Here is a 21,343-nt window from a genome sequence, read left to right on the forward strand (position 1 = left end):
AGAATCATAGCCATTATTATTGATGATCTCCAAATGCAGATTTGGATATCATATAAATATGAGAGGAGACATGTCTCTATGGTGTAATCATCATTTAAATAATATTATATCATAAATAATAATATGTATAACAATAAATATATTATATACAATAATATATATTATTAACATGGATAAGTATATATAGGAAATGATGATTACCAATACAACTAATGTATATCAAATCGAATCAATCCGACTGATGCTAGAACTTTAACACACCGTCTTAGTTAGGGAGGATTGACATAATACATATTATTCTCTCAAGTATATGAAGAGATATCATCTCACTTTTTATAAAACACAATTGAAATAAATTTCATAACTTTAATATAAGCTTAAAAACCACCTTAAAGGTGGCCTATAATAGTAACTATGTCATGGTGTCCAACAAGATCTAGCCCAAAGAACCATAACAAGTTGGTTATCATGGTGTCCGACAAAATCTGGCCCAAAGAACCATGATGAGTTGGTTATCATAGTCTCTTACAAAATCCGGCCCAAAGAACCATGATAATAGGTCTACCATTTAGAAGATTGCCACCTTACAATAGTTACCTTCTGTCTGTTCATTATCATGACTTCCAGCACTCTAGGACAACAATTTAATGAAGTTTGTCATAATAACAGGTCTACCATTTATAAGATCGTCATCTTACAATCATTACCTTTTATTTATATATGTCAATGAAAGATCATCACCTTTCATTACATATCATATGTGAAATAGTAACCACCATGAATCCAGTCAAAGGGTGGTACAAAGGCTTTCACCTTAATTTTCTCTCACAAAGAAGAATGCATTACAAGGAGTTTCACTTAGAACTTCCCCTCATAGAGAAGATCTCATTCACAAAGGATTGCACCTCAAAAAAGTTATCCCTCTGAACAATGATCCTGGGAAGTCAGATCCAGTAGTTACTCCCTTAGAGACTCTCTTCCTCGAGGATTCTTATCAAACTCACTGTGAATCTGATATCTAATTTTTTGGTGATAAGTCATCACTTCCTCATGATATACATAGGAGTGGGCCCATCAAAATCATGCAGTTACACACATGTATTTCTAGACCCCCTCTGAGTATCAATCTTCTAAGCTCCATTTTTGCCTTAGAAGAAGTGTCATATTCCCTCTTAATGTAGAAGAATCTCATAATCTTAATCATCAAAGATGTTTGTTTCAAGAGCCTCACTTTATCCATCTTGATCGTCAAGGTCTTTGGATTTACTATCATTAGATTGAGTCTACACAATATTTGGTAAAGTACCAACCTTCTTTTCTTGTAAGAATATCCTCAAACATAAAGGAAAGGATCAAGGAAAATAACCCTTATAGTATGTATAGAATTACAAATAAGAGAGACTACAAAGAGTAGATAAATGTAAAAGATAAAAATAGTTATCTGCAAATGAAGATTCAGAAATTGTCTTTTTAGATTATTTGAGAATGGAACATCTCCCCTCTAAATAAGGTTCAAGTGGGAATGGAACATTGACTATTATTTCCCCCCACAATGTAAAATTTCCACTCATTCTTCTATTGTGAACAATTTTGTATCAAATATGACAATTCCTTCCTATGTTCCAGCTTGCTCTTTTCGTCCATTAAAGGTCCAACATTCATTTAGTTTAATAGTAGAAGCAAATATATCATTCCATTTTATCAAACTCGTCCACAATACGCCAATATCTTGATTAAGTATAATTGTGCCACATGAATGACTTGACAACTCATACGTCAAGTTTCATTCATCAAGGGGAGACTCGTAGATGATTCAAATGAATTCTTAAAAACTTCACTAACGTCTCACAACAACTCAAATTTCCTTACAGTAACTTCTGTGAATACAAGTGACATCATTTAGAAGTCATCATTTCCTCATGATGTACATAGGAAGTAGGCCCATAAAAATCACATAGCCACGAGGTGTATTCATGAATCATAGTCCTCTTAACTGCTACAATTTATTGATCACTAGAAAATCCATCTCAACATGGTTTACTCCCTCTGAATCAATATGATTGAGATCATCGAAGGTTGATTGAATCATATCCTCTATCTGCTCCCTCTCTTTCAAGGTAGCCTCTAATCAAATGTCAAGCTCCCTCTTAATCTATGTCTTCCTCTTCCTGCAATAACATTCTCAAAGGAAAAGATCAAGGCACATAGATCTTATAGTACGTATAGAAATTCAAATAAGAGTGCTAATTTTAATTAGGATGTTTAAAATTGAACTCATGCTTATTACTAACAATAACATAAATAATTATAACATAACTCTATATTTTCAATAATAGAAGTAAGAATACTCAATCTTTACCTTTCATAGTCCTATGATGAATCTCTTTATAGTCAACAAATATTATATCAAATTATTAAATATCATTTTGAATGAATGTATATATATGTGTGTGTGTGTGTGTGTGTGTGTACAAATATATATCTATATATATAACTATCATATTTCATAATATTCTATACATAGTATATTATATATTACTTTTTCTATTATATATTATTGATCGTATATATTATCAACTATAACATTTCATATGACATAGAAACGAATATATAATAAAATGCTTGAAACCATATCTTTACACATACCTTAATGGATAGATCCATACCTTTACCTTCTTATAGTGTATCCCCTTCATTCAACCTTTACTATGTATTTGTGGGACCTGATGCTTCTTATGCTCGATAGGACCCGCTTCTCTTTTAACCAGTTATGGTGGGTCCATCTTCTATAGGCATCGTGACTTTATACTAAATCTTTGTCTTCTCTTTATTGATATTTTTATGCTCATGTATTTCCACCTTGCCTCAGATATATATAAACAAAATCTAAATTAAATCTGTTACTTTCTCCAACCAACAATCGCAGGAGAATCATCTTTGGTTAATCTGAACTCTATTGAACATTGGGAGGGCCTTCGCAATGTCAAATCATTATTTGATATGAATTTTTCTGGCAGAGCAATTTCTGATTTAATTTGCATTCAAATGCACGTACATCCCAAAATAACCCTTGAATTATATTCACTTGATTACAACCGAAAACCCTGAATACGAGCAGCACAATTTTTTGTGGAAAACTTCCATGATGTCTAACTTTATAGTGACAATGATTTTCGCTCTTGTCTCTTTTGAGGCTTCTTTGGCAACATCCTAATATAATGTAATTGATGGGTGCTAGAGAAATGATCCCAATTGGGAACATAATAGAATGAAACTTGCAGACTGTGCAGAGGAGTTTGGGAGCAGAGAAAATGGAGGAAAAGGAAGAACAATTTACACTGACACAAGCTCGTGCTTTCTTATATTCCTTCATCGATTGCCATCTAGCAGTAACGTGCACCATCCATGATTTACTGCTCAGGTCAAACTGTAATCCTCTCCATAATATATTAGCACTCTTTTTCCTTTGACTACCGCAGTTTCCATTGACAGTTATACACTCTTCCAAGTAGGCTGCTGGAATACCCCCTTTGCAATTATCGATGATTGTTAGGAAGTCTCAATAATGAGTCCGCCTTAGTTGGGATTTACTGCACAATTCTAACATCTGCCCATTTAAAAGTTTGAAACATTACTCTATTACATGACGCAACGCAGTCGGCTCATTCTCTCTTGTAGAAGTTGTAGTTATGTCTTTTGGAACACCTAACATAAATCTCCAACAAAATTTGGAGAGAGGAGATGAATGGAACCATTATGAGCGATTTATAATTTTAGGGTGAACCAGTAGGTCTGATTTACACTTCTGGAAATTGTAATATATTGTTGTGCAAGTAATTTTCGTCGAAGTGTCAGTCCTTCAAATGTCAGTTCTATTAAAAGAGTTGGAAAATTAGCAAGTACTCAGCAACCACCAAAACGTAAACTAGAAGGAGTGCTGAAAACAAGGCAGCATAGATTGAGGCAACACATTGTTTGATTTATAGCTAAATGACTTGTATTTTCTAACTATCAATATGTAGCAAACTGCCATTTTTTACTAATTATGAAATTTGCTGCCAAACACAATATGTCAGGCAACGACTCCAAACATATTATGTATCACTGCCAGTTCTCTGAACATTGCATTTGTTGGATTTTTATTTCAAAGATGATTCTCGTATTTATTTATTATGTGTTGACACAATGTTTATACAAATCTCTTCCATTGCTTCCTGAAAGTACAGGGTATGAACATTTTGGAGATTCAAAACATGTGTTTCTTGATGACTTCATCAGCACTTAGGATATGGTATTGCAGATGTTGTATTAATCTCTTATATTCTTCCTATACTCTACAATGAGTCACCTTTCTCCCTTCTGCATTCGTAGTTGGCTTTGATACCATGTTAATTTCTAGGATCGTTTCTACAAATGTAGAATCATAGCCATTGTTATTGATGATCTCCAAATGCAGATTTGGATCTCATATAAATATGAGAGGAGACATGTCCCATGAAAAGACATGTCTCTATGGTGTAATCAACATTTCAATAATATCATATCATGAATAATAATAATAATATGTATAACAATATTTATATATATATATATATATATATATTATTAACATGGATAAGTATATATAGGAAATGATGATTACCGATACCACTAATGTATATCACATTGAATCAATCCGACTGAAGCTAGAACTTTAACAGTTTCAACTTTCACCCGTCATGTTGGAGTGGTCACAAAACTCACATCAACATGTTCCACAAATTAAGGATGAGGAACTTGGTAAATCTAATTAACTTACAGGATAATGGTAAAAGCTTCCTTATCTTTCATAAAGATGGGCTTTTTAAGTTACTTGCGCCTTGCAAATTGAAGGTAGCCAGTGCAAAATGAATGTGAAAACTAATGGAAATGGTAATTGGTATTGTGAAAGATGTGACAAAAGTTTCCCCATATGTGGTTACAGATATATTCTTCAATGCAAAGTGCAAGACCATAGACCATACTAAATTTGAAGAAGTGGCAAAAGAAGGTACGGGTGTTGCAGCGAAGGAATTAAACATACTGAAGCAAAAAGAACAAGGTGATGTCAAGTTTGGAGACATTGTATGAAAAGTCCTTTTCAATAAATACATATTCAAAATTCAAGTGAAAAAAGAGATTAATGATGATGAACAAAGGAATACTGCACTGTCATAAAAAAAAAAGAATTTGATTATTCATCTGAAAGCAAAGTTTTATTAGATTTAATTGCTAAGCTTTAGGTCTTATTGATTCAATTGCTTGAATGTATATCTTTCTTGTTAAAAATGTTTTCAAACATTTCAAAAGAGCTCATTGGATATGTCTAAGTTAGCTGACTCAATTTTCTATCAATTGATCAATGCAAAAGAGCCCTAAGCAGTCTAAGTTTTGAAGACAAACGAATTAAGTAATTGTACACTTCATCTCCAGCTCTATCACAAAGAAAGAAGATTGGATACAATTTGAGTGCAATCATGCAGTGTAAGTCAAATCAAACAAACAAACTTAAGTAACTGTAAGCCCCTCTATGAGTATGAGTTAAGTCATAGAACAATACTTCAACATATTATACATAATAGGAGTTACATCCACCAGCCCTAAATACACAAAAATAAACTATAAACGGCAGATATTTGCTGCCTCCACCAGCATCAGATTTAGAATGTCTACTCAAGAATTAGCATGTAATCCAATTAATGGTTTAAATAGCCAAATCACTCTAAGTAATTAGGAACTTACTTTCTTGCTTCTGAATAGCCTTCACTTAGTGGAATTGAAGGATCTGATACGATTTCTTTATGGTCAGTAGGACACTCTTGAACTTCACTTTTACTAGCACGAGAGATGGGACACAAAAAGAGATATTTTTCTTTCTGCAAATAATTCCGATCATTCATTCCATATATTTTCCAGTTGCCTTTCAGAACTGAATCTTTTGTATTCACAAGAAGCTGCCCTCTGTATTTAAGCCTTGCAGATAACCATGTGTTTGTACCATTGCCACTCACGTGATAAGAAATTTCCAAGGGACCATTGAGACTCTTGCATGCAGGAAAGGCCATTTTCAGTCTCACCTCAGAAAGCATAAAACCAGTGATAGTAAGTGCTTACTTTCAAGAAAACAGTCAAAGAACCTCCACTTGAATATGAATGCTAAATAAACCAGCTTTCTGTAGCTTATGTAACATTCCTGAAATAGATGAAAAGTTAATAGTACAGATTAGACAAATGTATTTCCTCTAAATGACAGCCATAACTTTGAAGTGAATTACTAACATCAAACAGAAAATAAGTTTGAGGAAAACATGGAGCACACAAATATATCTACATGTTTCAACCTTATGTACACGACTTCCTGCATGAATAAAAGCCTCATAAAATGGAGGAAAATTTCATCAGATCAATAAACTAGAATAAGCAAAGAATTAAACAAGAGCAAGCAAATAAGCAAGCAAAACTCACAAATTCTGTAAACTAGGAAAAAAAATATATATATATATATATATATATATATATATATATATATATATATATATATATATATATATATATATATACACGAAGTTCCAGAAAACAAGAAAGCAAGAAAGAGGCCTTTTAGTTGCCTTACAAAACAAAACTTGGAAAATATTAACTGGATATGCGAGTTGAAAAGCTCTCTTGCAGTACATATGCTCTATACTTGCATACCGCAAGGTTTCTAGACCAGGAAAAAATTATGTTTTAAACTTGCACTCTGCAAGGGAAAGCATTAAGAATGAAAGAGTATAAAGAGCTGAGTATTAAAATACTAATTTGTTTAAGATGTTTTGCACAGTTTCTTTCTTGTGCTTCTAAAGGTGTTTGGAGCTGCTGCATGAGACACAAATACTTGGTTAAAGCAGTTTGTTTTGCCATGCAAGGTATTGGCTTTGTTTAGCTATCCAAGGATCTAGTTTTAGATATGCAAGGATTTGTCATTTGGTGTGCAAGCCAATACTCTTGTTGTGCAAGCGCACACTTCTTTGCTGCAAGGGAAAACTGCAATATAATTGTTGTGCAAGATAAATCCCCTGCGCAGGGTGGCTGCTGAGCTGTCCAAACATTACCATTTGGCTGCACAAGATAACCACTTTTTTAAGTGATATGTCAAACAAGATGTCTATAACAGCAGCATTCCAAAATGAATATACTCCCAAGTAAGATTCCAAGGAGGTTGCACTTTTTGCACAAATTTCTAAGCAGTTGTTAGAATGTTTGTTTGGTAGCCTCCAAGTAAAATAATGGCCTGATCTGCAGATTAAAAAAAAAGACAGATATGTTGTAACACATCGTTATTAGGATGTTTAAGAGTTTATTTTTGCATGGTAAATTTGGAATTACTGTTTTAGATGTTATAAATAAACATCACTACTAGTATCTATATAGAACCCCCGGCGTAGATAAAAAGTAAGCTAGTGAAGATTTCAAATTAGTATTTTTCCAGGTTTTTAACAATTCATGTGCTTCAGAAAAACTTGTTTATTGATATTAAAAATAGAATAGTCGTTTGAAGACTGAGTTGTGTGTTGTTTATAATTTCATTTCTTATTTAGTTAATGGCGTTATTGCAACTGCTGCAGTTTGGTTATTATATCATTCATGATTATTACTATTAGCATTATGCTAGTTTAATTCATGCAGTTCATCATGATAAATCTTAAGCTATTTCCTTTGATCACAACATTGTTTTCTAGTCTATCTAAGATTCACAAATTAAATCAAGTCTACATTTCATATAGAAAATTCAGTTTGAAGTAAGACTTAAGTTAGCAAGAAAATGAGGGAACACAGACCAAAGTAATGAGGGCCAAGTAAGTTCTATTTGTTGAGTTTACATCCCAAACTGACAAGTATGAGAGGGATAAAGATTTAATGCGACTGTGAATAACTTGTCACTAGAATGGAATATAAACTGAAATTTGAATTGTCATAAGCCATAACACATAACAGAAACAATTCCAAATATGCATGTGTATTCATCATGTACATATGTTGAAAGAATTATACTCCTTAGAATTCCTTCTTCTACATATTCCTTTCCATTCTTCTATATCTACTCTTGTTGCTACTTCTATATTTGTTACAATGTAGCTTTTCTCATACAAAAATCTAGTTGGTGTGTGTAATGGGCACCCCTGGATGCCCCAAAAAACTAAACCAATTTGCTGAAAGGAATTTTGTCAAACAGTTTGCATTCAACCTCTTATTTCTCCGTTTAATGTTTTAAACCCCTTATAACTCCAAAAATCAAAAGTTTATTTGTTTGTTGTGTTTTGTGCATGGAATTGGTATCATACAACATAAACAAGAAAGAAACTACAATAATATGCAAAGTGGAAATGAACTGCTGCTAATAAAATGTTATTTTCAGAATTCATAAACCAAATACATGGCAGATTTATCAACTCAATAATTACTTCAGCAGTATTGACATAATACTCCAGCCCATGCTTTCGAACTTGCTGCTACAGTGCTTTGTCCTTCAATCAGTCCACTACCTTCGTAATATCATTCCCTCAAAGTGGCATAAGCGTCGGAAAAGTAGTGAAGAAGATATGAGCAAAATACCAAATCTGCCTGTAGCTGGAAATGCAACTAAATTGCCTGATAATGAAGCCAATAACAAAGAATTCCAAAGGCCAAACCCCAAGGGAATGACGTCTAGAATGTTACAAGAGAGGATAGATGTCCTCAAATGCCAAGAACGAAGCTGCAACTCACACACCAATTTCTTCTCATATTCAACTTGGATAATGAAGCCACAAATGCTTCCTTTTATTCTATTTCCAAGGGTCCGCTCAACTCATATGGGCAATGTGGGATAAAAGATGTGTAGTATATAAAACATATATTAAAATACCCCTTATGTCTCCCTTGGGTACACATCCCCATAAAATAAATATTAAAGTAACACTTTAATATTTTACAATTAAATTAGACGTTACTTTAATAAAATTTCAGGCATTAAAATGTATTAGCAATTGGACTCCGAATAATGCGAGTGATAGCTCATCGGAAAGCTCTCACCGAGGAGTATCAAATCCAATCACCAAAATTGACCTGCACTGTGTCCTGCCGACTTACTAAAAATAGTAAGTATGCCTGAAACTGAGTAAATCAACTTCGTTTTGGCCCAAACTGGAAATGACTAGGCCAAAACACTCCAGGATCCCATTAAACCCTTCGTTAGCCCTCGGGACCATGTAGAACAAGGCTAACGCACACACACTTGGTCAACTGCTAAAATGGGGACATTACAGTGTGATACGTCCCTTACATCCTACTACTGTCTTACTACTATCTTTTGTGGTGGTATATCCATTAGCCTATGTGTGATAGGGTGCATTCCGAGTATGAGTTATCATATAAGGTTTTTGAGGAATTTGGTCATATATTAATTTTTCTGCAAGTTGTGCAATATAATCTTTAAGTGGTTCTACCTCAACCCATTTTGTCAATTAGTCTATACTGATAATGATAAATCTAGCCTTAAATTATTCCAATAGAGGATCTATTGGTGCGATAATACCAATTGCCCTTTTTTTAAATGGTATTTAATTGTACAAGCATTTCATCCCTCAGATTAAGCCATTCGATTCTCTGACAAATATCACAACTTTTGGCATATTGTTTTGCATCTTTGTTTAATGTAAGCCACCAATGTCTTGCCAGTTGATCCTTTATGGCAATAGCTTCCTCAGAATTATGTGCTCTAGATATCCCTTCATGAGCTTGTAATATTCTGGTTCAGATTTTAACCAAGGGAAACAAATTGATATGGCCGTACAATGCAAGAGGGGTCGTAAACCAAGTCAAGAGAGATGAGGCAAAGGCCCTACAAGGTCTGGAGATAGTCGCACGGTGGAAAGGATTAAGTGCAAAAGCGTACGGCTGAGTCCTTACAGTGCAGAGCGGAAGAAATGTGGTACAATGGAGGAAAGTCTGAATGGTCGTACGGTGGGATTACGGGAAGCCGTACGGGGGAAAAGGGACCGTATAATGGCCAAAGGAGATCCGTACGGTGACTAAGGATGGTGTACAGTGGTTGTTGGAGAGTGGAGTGTATGCGGGGGCATCAAAAGGGATCCGTACGGTATGATGAAGAGGTCGTACGAGAGTGTCCAAATATGCCCAACGTGTTTGGATGCTAAAGCGTACAGTGAGTGATAATACCACTTGAAAATGCAGAATGTAACACACACAAAATGCAGACGCAGAGCCAAAAGATTCACCAATTCGTATTGATATTTCCACATACAATTAAGTCTTCAATTTGCCAGATACAGACAAGTTGAACACTAACGGAATAGGGTAAGAGTTGAATCCCACTGAAACTGCACAAGCCAAATAGGGAAGATCTTTCACTTCTAGAATGGTGAACTACAGAGAACTCCAACAAGAATTCGCAGTACAGAGACAAATAATCCAAAAGCATGCCTACAGACTACCTACAAGTCATGCTTAAATACCTATTGGGAAACTTTCCGAGGATGTACAAAGATAGCTGACGGCAACACAAACTACGGAATCAAAATAAAAATGGGTTTGAGATACATTAAATCAATGAGCCCGTTGCAAAAGTTTGATTTATTATTTATTTTATAACGGGAACATTACAGTCCTCCCGTCCCAAAATTTGCTTGTCCTTAAGCAAATGCAAACCCGGTTCTAAGAAACCTTCTGTAATTAGCTCCTTCAGTTCCGAGTCAGGCACTAAGTAGATCTTCCTATCGAAGTAAATGATATCATCAATAACCTTGTATCTTTCATCGTGTACATAACCATCCATCAACTCAAATGCAAAAGTGTTCTTGGAATACTCAGCCAATAGATGAGCCCGCCACTTATCCAAGGAATGCAGTGAGGTGTTGACTATCTTGTTTTTACTTACAGCGTCTAGGGACAAATCCTGTTTAAAAATTGCCTCCATCTTCTTGATTGCGACTTCCCTCGATCCTTTATTTGAAATTCCTCTTAGCAACACCTTCTTGCCCTCCGTCTCAAATGAAAAGTCCATGCTTTTGAAACTTTGAGTGTACTGGTCAAGAGTTTCCAACCACTAGATGCCCAGAATGATATCAATATCAACCAAATCTATGACAAAGAAATCATCTACCAGGGTATAGTTTCCCATTGAAATTTGTAGCTGTGGGATCACATGAGTGCAAGGTAACAAGGTTCCTCCTACAACCTTAACCTCAAATCCTCCGTGCTCAACTGTGTGCAGGCCTTTACTAGTGACCAAAAATGAATTGATGAAATTGAGTGTGGCGCCACTATCAATCATGATTGGGACTCGTTTTTTGTGAAGTGTGCCGCAAACTCTGAAGATACCACCTCCGATCGATGTAGTGAGGGAAGCAATGGAACCGCCTTTTTGTATTAGGGCATTTATTCTCTCCTGCTGGGTAATTTCTTCGTCAACCGCTGCAAGAATTTCTTCTTCGTCGTCATCAGGCATCACCTCAATGTAGTGAATCTTTCTCTTTCCGAGGCAGCAATGACCAGGACCCCATGGTTCTTTGCACGTGAAACAGATCTTTTTCCTCTGGAGTTCTTGCCGAGAATCTTCATCAAACTGAGATTTTTTCTGAATTGGCTCCTTGTCTTTGTCTTCTTGTGGGGATGGTGTTGGTGTAACTACATGAGTTTTGGAGGAAGATGCGACCATGTCATGCACCTTCTTAATAGCTTCGTTGAGTGTACCAGGGTTGAACCCTTTGATCCAGCCTCTCAAAGGCTCTCTCAGCTCATCCAAGAATAACACAATTCGACGTCTTTCAAAGATGTCTGTGACTACTACTGACAACCTTTGGAACTTAGTGACATAGTTGTCTATCGTGCCCGTTTGCTTTAGCTGAGCTAGATCTTTGAAATTTAGCTCAGGATCCTTCCCATCGAAACGATCAATGAGTCTCTCCGTAAACTCAACATAAGAGGTCACTTGGTCATGACCGAGAGTGACCAGTCCATGATGCCACCACTCATGCGCCACTCCTTCCAGATGAAGTGTTGTGAACTAATTGCTTCCTCTTCGGGCATTGGATTGAGTTGGAAATAGGTATCTGCCTTTAGGACCCACAAATGCGCGGTAATGATTCCAAATCCATCAAATGGCAATAAGTTCACCTTTCCGATCTTTCTCCTGAGATCATCATTAAAATAACCACGATTTCCTCCGCCAGAATATTTCATTCTTAGATCAACATAGTCTTTGTAAGACATATCTCCTTCCATATTTGTGTTCCGCCAATCTTCCCGAAGTTTTTCTTGCATTTCCTCAAAAGTGGCCTCTCTTCCTTTGTGTGGTGCTTCCGTCCTTGGAAGGAAGATGGGTATCAAGGGTTGAGAGCGAGAGGGTTGAAAGTTTGTCTTTGCGGAAATAGAATCATCGCTATGCCCATTTTGTTCTCCTGTTGTCATTCCCTCGGCCAATCTTTGTAGAGTTTCCTGCATAAGCCTTTGGGTTTCGTTGATTTGCATTTGATTTCTGTTCAACTCTCTTAAAAGATTCATGAGTTTTGTCGTAGGATCCTGATGATCTGCCATTCTATCAATAGGGTTGTTTCATCTTCTCCTCCGAGTATAAACTTGCATTCACTTCCACAAGCAGGCAAGATCAAAAGCTCTGATACCACTGTAATGTTTCGGTTTAGATTTTAACCAAGGGAAACAAATTGATATGGCGGTACAATGCAGGAGGGGCCATACACCAAGTCAGGAGAGATGAGGCAGAGGTCGTACAAGGTCTGGAGATAGCCGTCCAGTGGAGAGGATTAAGTGCAGAGGCATACGGCTAAGTCCATACGGTGCAGAGGGGAAGAAATGGGGTACGGTGGAGTAAAGTCTGAATGGCCGTACGATGGGATTAAGGGAAGTCGTACGGGGAAAAAGGGGTCGTACATTGGCCAAAGGAGAGTTGTACGATGACTAAGGGTGGTGTACGGTGGTTGTTGGAGAGAGGAGTGTATGCGAGAGCATCCAAAGGGATCTGTATGGTATGATGAAGAGGCTGTACGGGAGTGTCCAAATATGCCCAACATGTTTGGATGCTAAAGCATACGGTGAGTGATGATACCACTTGAAAATGTAAAATGTAACACACAAAATGCAGACACAGAGCCAAAAGATTCACCAATTCGTACTGATATTTCCACATACAATTAAGTCTACAATTTGCCAAATACCAAATTGGTGAAATAAAATTCATGGAACAACAATCGCCATTTATATATTCTCCCTTGGATGATTAGTTTGATCAATAGAAATTTCAACAGTCATCTAAACTTCTTCTGTTGTGGAATGGATCATAAATCCTCTTTAGCTTGCAACTTCTTCTTTTTCAATTGTAGAACAACAACGTTCTTAGGTGGGCACATCCTTCAACTTTTGGCTGTCTATTCTAGTTATCTAGTCTGTCTATGTAACCATGCTTTATTAAGGACAAAGTCTAAGGATTCCAGAGTGCTGAAAACAAATATGCAATATGTTGATCTCATCTGGAAAGAAAATTCAGTTGCAATCCATATCAATGAAAGGAAATTAAAATAGACCAACAAAAGTAAAATTTATAACAAATTGGACAAACACTCTTATTTCTGAGCCTGATTACAGCAAAAAAAAAAATCAACAAGTATCCTCCTAGCCCAGTTCTATAAACTCTCCCCTTTCATCTCAACAATACAACCCCTAGGAAACAAACCTACTTTCTGAAAAAAAAGATCCTAAAATGACCATGTCAGCAATGTCAGCCATTTAGTTACAACAAAATTTTCAAATTTATATAAGCAAAAAAGAAACTAGCATGCAGTGGGAGACGTGGCATAAAAGGCACTCCAAATCATTCTCCCCATCTTTCAGAAATTTCAAAGCTCCTAGTTCAAAAACCTTGACATCCCAACTATCATAGCTTGCCCTTCCAACATGTTAGGTACTACTATTTTTTACATAAAATCTCCCTCTGCTTCTAGCTTCTTGTTGGACCATAAAATGTCGTTCCCTACCAACCTTTTCCATTTCCCAGCTTCTTGTATGACCAACATCCAATGTTCTTCAAATGCACTTGCACATAAAGCATCAAAACTAAAGATCAAGTTAAGCAAATCAAAAATTCCAATATGAGTTTCTTCCTTCTCTGTATGATGCAATTTAGGCATGCTTTCCATTTCTTAATTGCAGCTTGTATCTTCTCTGCTATTTGTTGCCCTAACATAGACTATGATGAATCCATTTTTCTCTTCATTTATTTTGGCTAGCATATAAGCTTCTAGCATACCATAACATCATACCCTTCACATCCATTCATCACAATGTCATCCTCTTTTATAATCACTTGTTCTTCGCCATCAAATAAGGAGCCTCCTTAGATCTCCATCTCCATTCTAGCTTCATCTCTAATGTGGATTGTTTCCACAACATATTGGACCACTTCTAGTGATAGGATGCATTTTGCTTCATTGTAGCCCTCAGACTCTTCTCCTCTCCCATTGTCATCATTACCATTTTCCCCTTCTTAGGGATAGTACAGCTCAACATCTTCAACCCATCATCATCTGCATCTTCCTCCAATTAGCCTATCTCCTCTTTCTCAAAATTTTGGCAAGGCACATTTAAATTTTTGAAGGTGTTCCATCCACTAAGAATTCCTCCAACTCGTTGTCGAGGGATTTAGTGTTTCACTATTCTAGTAGGTCTATATCCCCAAGGCTACTTTCCTCTTTGAAAACAGTTCTTGTTCACAGGATGAGTATTTACTTCTCTCAATCCTTTTTTATCTTCTCACAACCCTCGAAGGCCTTTGCTTCAGTTTTTTTCTTCTTTTCTTTCCTATTTTCACTTACCATACACTTCTCCAACATCCACCATAACTCCTCTATTTCAAACTCTAGTTTTTTAACTTTCTAGCTTTTGCATCTTCCTTTGTCTGACTTCTTTTCCAGCTTGGTTATGCTCTCTTTGGCAACATAAAATATCTCCACCTCTACATCCATAGCCATAGTCACTGTTATCCTCTAAAGTATTTAAAACTCTTCTAATCTATGTTCCACGGAGTTTTGGGATGGCGTTTTATTTGGGATGGGGGGTTTATGGGACAGGGACATATTTCTGGTATGGGTATGATTTATGGGCCAATTTTAGGGGACAGCTATTAAAAAAATGGGGAACATTTTATGTAGAGAGACATATCACATTGATAAAGAATACATCATAAGATTTTAGAAATGGGGAACGTTTTATGTAGAGAAACATATCATAACACTGATAAAGAATACATCATAAAGATTTTAGAAGCTTAATACATAGCATTAGACTTGAATTTCACATGTAAATTGATAAGTAAATTAACAAAATTCAAATGCTTTTACTGTCAATGTATGGGATACATGTAGCAAAAATGCCTAAGGCTCCAAATTTCAGCTATGAAAAGACTTAAAGTATTAAATGTAAATAATATAACTAAACTACTAAATTGTGAACATGGAAGTCCATAATAATATATAATTGTCCACAATCAGTAGGTGGTAGGTCTAATAGTCTAAAACAGGTAGATTTGCTGTCCTCACCTCCCCTTTCAACTTTTGTTCACTCCTTGACCAGCTGCTCCTTTCCTTTGTGAATGCGAAAATGAATGGTTTTTTCTTTTTAACTTAGATTAAGTTTTGGTATTGGTTTAATGAAGTTTTGGTATTGGTTAAATGTGGTTCTTTTTTCAGTTATGTTATACTTAGATTATGTTTTGGTATTGTGGTTTGGGTGTTCTTGGTCAACCAGCCAGCCTTTTTTCAAATTTAAAAGAATATTATTTTTTACTAATGACAATCCAAAAATGGCTTGGGCCATAAGGGACGGCCAAAAGTTCTAGCCATATCCTGTACCCTGCTGCTCTGAAGGTGACATTTCAGTTCCCTTTTTGGGTCTTGTCATAATGCCATTAGGGATGACATGCTCCCCTATATTGAACCAGGGATGGGAGCGGGACCAAAAGCCCAGGGGATGCATCCCTGTGGAGCATAGCTTCTAATCAATTCTCTACTCCCAGAATCTTAGATGCTCTGATACCATAACATATGCAATTTCTCAATTTTGTAAGGAAAACTCTAGTTGCAACTCACATTAGTGAGCAGAAGATTTTCGTAAACTGATAGGAGAAACAAAATTCATAACAAATTGGAGAAACACTCATTTCTGAGCTTGAGTACAGCAAAAAGTTTACACACTGTCCCTAAAACACTCCCCTTTTATACCAGCAACACAACCCCAAATAAACTATTAGAGTCAATGTTCCAACCAGTCAATAAATAATGGTTGCACATGTGGCAAGCCTTGTTGAGTTGCTGGCAACAAAAGTTTAGTTTAGGATTGAGTCAAAGAGTTTTAGTTTGAATCACGTTCTTATTGTAGATGTGTTGAGTTAGGTGTCCATAAGTTTCAGTTAGTGTCAAGTTTATGTGTGTGTTGTCAATCATGAAGTAATTTGTTGTCAATCTAATTAGCAGTCATTTAGGAATGTTGTTGAGTCAAGCTATTGTATAAAGTGGCATCTATTATTCAATAAAATAAAAAAGCTGAAAGTTCTTTCTTCTCTTCGTTTTACTGTTGTTCTATTTTTCCAATATGTTATCAAAGCTATCTTCCTATTAAGTTATGTGAAGAAGTTATTATGGAGATCAGGCCAGGAGAAGAAACACCAGATGATTATGTTTTTATTGAAGAATTTTTTTTATTTTGAACGAGTCTATGCTCTAAAAAATAGGAAAGAATATAATAGAGGCTAGATGTATGCTTGTATAGTTTGAGGTGCTATAGGATCAGAGAAGCTATACCTTTACAAGGGTTATGAGGCATTCCATGTGGAGATGGAGTGTCCAATAGTTCAGGGAGCTCTGAAAGTCTAGAAGCTTGGCATCGTTTATGAAAAGATGGTGTGTCCAATGGTGTTTCGAAGCTGAATGATAGCTACATAACTATGAGAAAGTCTTACTCCTCTATGACATGTTTTCAAAGTATAATTTCTAGATAATGTTTCCTTTAGTTGTCACATTAAGTGGGGGTGTTAGAATTAATGTTCCAACTAGTCAATAAATAATTGTTGCACATGTGGCAAGCCTTGTTGAGTTGTTGGCAACAAAAGTTTAGTTTAGGATTGAGTCAAAGAGTTTTAATTTGAATCAAGTTCTTATTGTAGATGTGTTGAGTTAGGGGTCCATAAGTTTCAGTTAGTGTCAAGTTTATGTGTGTTGTCAATCATGAAGTGGTTTGTTGTCAATCTAATTAGTAGTCATTTAGAAATGTTGTTGAGTCAAGCTGTTGTATAATGTCGCATCTATTATTAAATAAAATTAAAAAACTTTCTTTCTTCTCTTCGTTTTTACTGCTGTTCTATTTTTCAATATAAACAACACTGATATTGTTAGAAAGGAAAAGCTCGTGAATGACCTCCTGCACGGCCAACAGCAGTTGCAACAAATATTTCCAAAACACCCACAAAGAGAACCGATAGATAATGGGAAGCACGACACCGAAGGTGCTCAACATCAGGGGACCTCTCCGTACCTGACCAGCCACAATGCGCTGCCTGTTTACGCTCTTCCCTTTCTGAGCTAATACTATATGATCACCTGGCAGCCATCAAGGACAATGACATCCTAAAAGCTCCTGCCACGCCAAGGTTATACTTTGAGAGTGCTATTTTGGGAGGATCCATCTAAGAGAGATCTTTGTTGATGTAATATTATGAACATGAAGTTTTGATTGGAAAGCTTATGGGAAAAAATGTGCTTAGTTGAATCAGCCTTCAGATCATCACTACAATGAGGAAATAAAAATATGTGGATTGCGAAAATTCTCCAAAGGGTGGCATACCTGAACAAATAATAACAAATATTTTGTGTTCCATTGATGAGATTAGTGTCTATCGTGCGTGGTAACCTGCATGAGCTTCGTCTTCACCTTGAGTTGCCACTAAAGCAACGTTCCATTTGTCTCATTGAACAACAGAATTCTTCTATTTTGTACACGTTAACAAGATAGAACAAATTTCATCCATAAAGTGTGGTCCTCGATTTCACATATGCCATTCCCTCGAGTTAGTGCATGGTGTTGGTCCGAAGCAGAAAAGACTAGTTTTAGAATGTAGAAATTATTTTAAAAATAAAGAGATTAAACGCAAGAATTTGTAGGAATAGCGGCAGATGCAATCAGTAATTTGCTTATAAGATAAGAAGAAATGCCCTCAGTTCGGCCATACTGTAGAGCAGATAAAATGAAAAGCTTTCTTACTGATTCTTGAAATCAACTCCCCGAAACGGTGGGAGCATCCCTGAAGTCATACAAAGGGCTAGTCGTATGGCGGAAAAAACTCCACATCTGTGTACCTTATGTTTGAGGCATCCAAGCCGCGAGCTGTACAATCGACTTGCACAACTAGTGGTTCACAGCGAAACAAAATGGACTCGTTTTCCTAAAAATAAAATAGCTTGGAGATTTGAGAGGACGGTAACTTTACACAGTAGCGACTATATTGAATGAATAAAAGCAAAACTTTTTAAATGTGCTTAAACGAGATAAAGGCAGTCTATTGGATATATGAATAAAAATTTTAATGATATTTAAAGATTGGACAGTTGAAAGGACCGTCCAATTACAGTCAACTATGAAACTAATTCTGTACTAGCACTTGTACTATACTAAATGGAGGTGTAATTCTGTGCTAATAGAAATATATATTGTTGTTTATCATTTGAAAAAGTGTGGACGAAATTTATCATTTTCAATACATGTCATATTTTAATTCTTATTGTAATTTATTTTATGTCTCTAATAATCCACATGTTGTGTAATATTTTTTCATAAATTCTACCATTTCAATTTCACAATTTTTCACAATTTGATTAGAGTGGTTTGTTTAGCTTACACCAACTATTTCTCTCAGCTATACACCATCTATTATCTCTCAACTATATGTCATGGTGTTGTCTAAGAAGCTTCGAAGGTTATTTTGATGTGATCTAAACCATTGTGATATTGCTATGAGATATAATTGTGTAGTTTTTGAGTCAAACTCATTGACCCATGTGTCATGAGTAGTGATTCACACATGAATCAATCTCTTATGATAATAAATGGAACACTTAGCACTATGTCATGTTCCCTCCTTAGTCTGACTAGCATAGTCATGAGAGTTGGCATATTATTGGAGTCTTGTAGGCTAGAAGTGGTGGTTAGAGACTCATATTAGATACGCAGTGACTAGAGTTGGTTCTATGGTCAGTTTGAGAGTTAGTTGGGGCAATTCCTTAATTTTAGGGATTCTCCTAAAATTTGGGAGGTTGTGACAGTGATCAAATTTGAGGCTCCTCGGAACCAGTATACATTTTCAGTTTCAGGGTGACAGGGTATATTCCCTAGTTTCTTGGAGCATACCTAGTTTTTTGGGATGGGACTACCAATTGGCCCACATTGCCCGGCATCAGTCAGAGGCAGGTGACAGGACCCATTCACTGATTATTTGGTTGGTTTGGCTTTCCAGTTGAATAAAAGGAAACATTAATATTTCCTAAGTTTGTGTTTAATTAAATTAAAATAAAGCTATTTATATAGCTAATTGGAGTAATAAAGGGATTTTGGCTTCATCTGGTCAAGCAGGTCTATGTGTTATAGCTCGTTGGAAAGGTCTTCAATTATTATAACTTATTTACATCATCCAAAGACCTTTGAATACCTAGAGTTATGTTATTTGAGGAAAGGGGTGTTTTTCCTATACATAGAGGTCTTTTAATTGAGAAGATGTCGTTTTATAATAAAGGGAAAGGGATATTCTCCCTTTGGGGTTCGACTGGCTTTGAGAGGGAGATAAAAAGAGATGTTGGCTCATTCTTTCATTATCTTTTACATCTTCATTCTTGGTATTTTGGATTTTGCTCTAAGGAGCGATTCTAGAGGACTAGGACGCAAACCCTAGAGCCTGGCTATTGGGACACAAACCCCAATAGATGGTTTTAGCAACATTCTACAATATTGTTTTAATAGTTGACAAAGATTGTTAAGTTCAACATTTGGGGGTTGCTTGCGCATTACATGTTGAGGGTCTTATTTGGCACGTTTGGATCTTCTTGTTGCCTTGGCATAACTATAGCAGTCGTACGGCTGCTTTTCAATTGGCGCGTGATTTGTTGGTTGGCTTACATCAGCCATCTCTACTCTTTTGGTGCATGGTTGGTTCATTCTTGTAGTTGACGTCTTCATTCCTTGTTTATAAACACCTTTGCTAGCATATTGATTACATATCTTGCCTAGTATGATTTATAGTTATTCTGGTTGATTGTATATTATATCATTTGTTGCTGTTGTTAATTATTGTATTACTTATATTTGAAAAATACCAAAAAAAAAAAAAAACTTTCTGCAACTTCTGTCTATTTCTCTAAGACCACAGGGAAAGCACAGGAAAATATATTATTTTAATTAAAATTTACAAAAGTTCAATGAAAGGACCCTTTTGGGATCTTTCAGTGATATCAAAGCTTGAATCTTGCTAGCCTGTAGGGTTTTAGTGAAATTATCACAATAGGTTACTAAAAAGGGTTTGATAATTCATTTCAGTATTTGGCATCTATTTTTATCTATTTTCTATACATCCTGGTGAAGAAATACATATGTTTTATGAGCATAGGAGAAACCAGTGGCGAGCAGAGGTTACCAAAGACATTGAGACACCAGCTATGGGTCATAGGGTGTTCTTGGTGACGACATGCCTACAACTGCAAAGGAGAGAGATTTCATGAGAACTCTAATTATTTTGTAACCTAGGATAGTCCAGACACTAGATAGATTATAGAATACCCTGGAGTGGATGGAATTGGATAGGTGTGGAGGTAGATAGGATAGACAGAGAAGGAGAAAGTCAGTTTTCATTGTGGGAAGCTAGTGCAATCATCGATCCCATGTCTCAGCAGAGAGCTCCCTTCATTTCCATAGGCAAGAACATCCACATATTCCTGCTCTAGATAGACCATTATTGCCTCAATTTGGGCAAATTGAGTAGTCGGCACAGGTGGAACCACTTGAGGTTGGATTCCAAGATTTAGTCGTGATAGCTATAGCTAAGTGGAGAGCCCTACCCGCAAAGGTTAGGGATGTTTTTCCTTTTCCATAGCATTGTGCACAACGTAGGGATAACACTAGGTTCAGAGGAGACAGAGGTTATAGACCACAACAGAAGAGCAACCTCAAGTAGAGCCACTAGGAAGATCATGCTAGCTACTTATGATGGCATGAGTGATACAAGTGCACAAGCTTGGGT

General features: G+C 36.1%; 1 protein-coding gene across 9 annotated transcripts in view; it reads right to left on the reverse strand.

Annotated features, from left to right (window-relative positions):
- The window catches only part of LOC149572984 (senescence-associated family protein), a 131,060-nt gene extending 112,461 nt beyond the window's left edge, over window positions 1-18,599 (reverse strand). For 2 of the 9 annotated variants that reach the window (XM_089814120.1, XM_089814117.1), the window contains exons 1-3: window positions 17,905-18,477; window positions 17,479-17,697; window positions 5,761-6,211 (exon numbers count right to left, since the gene is read on the reverse strand). In XM_089814120.1, coding sequence (XP_089670246.1) covers window positions 5,761-6,107 — 347 coding nt within the window. In that variant the 5' untranslated portion in view covers window positions 6,108-6,211; window positions 17,479-17,697; window positions 17,905-18,477. Of the gene's footprint in view, window positions 1-5,760; window positions 6,212-15,605; window positions 16,449-17,478; window positions 17,698-17,904 lie in introns of those variants that run through there. The other 7 variants (XM_089814119.1, XM_089814115.1, XM_089814122.1 and 4 more) reach the window with 7 other exon arrangements.
- Between the last annotated feature and the right edge of the window lie 2,744 nt (window positions 18,600-21,343).

The sequence above is a fragment of the Cupressus sempervirens genome, chromosome 2, assembly GCF_028749045.1.
Source record: "Cupressus sempervirens isolate cs-2001-9-10 chromosome 2, ASM2874904v1, whole genome shotgun sequence".
NCBI classification, from domain to species: Eukaryota; Viridiplantae; Streptophyta; class Pinopsida; order Cupressales; family Cupressaceae; genus Cupressus; species Cupressus sempervirens.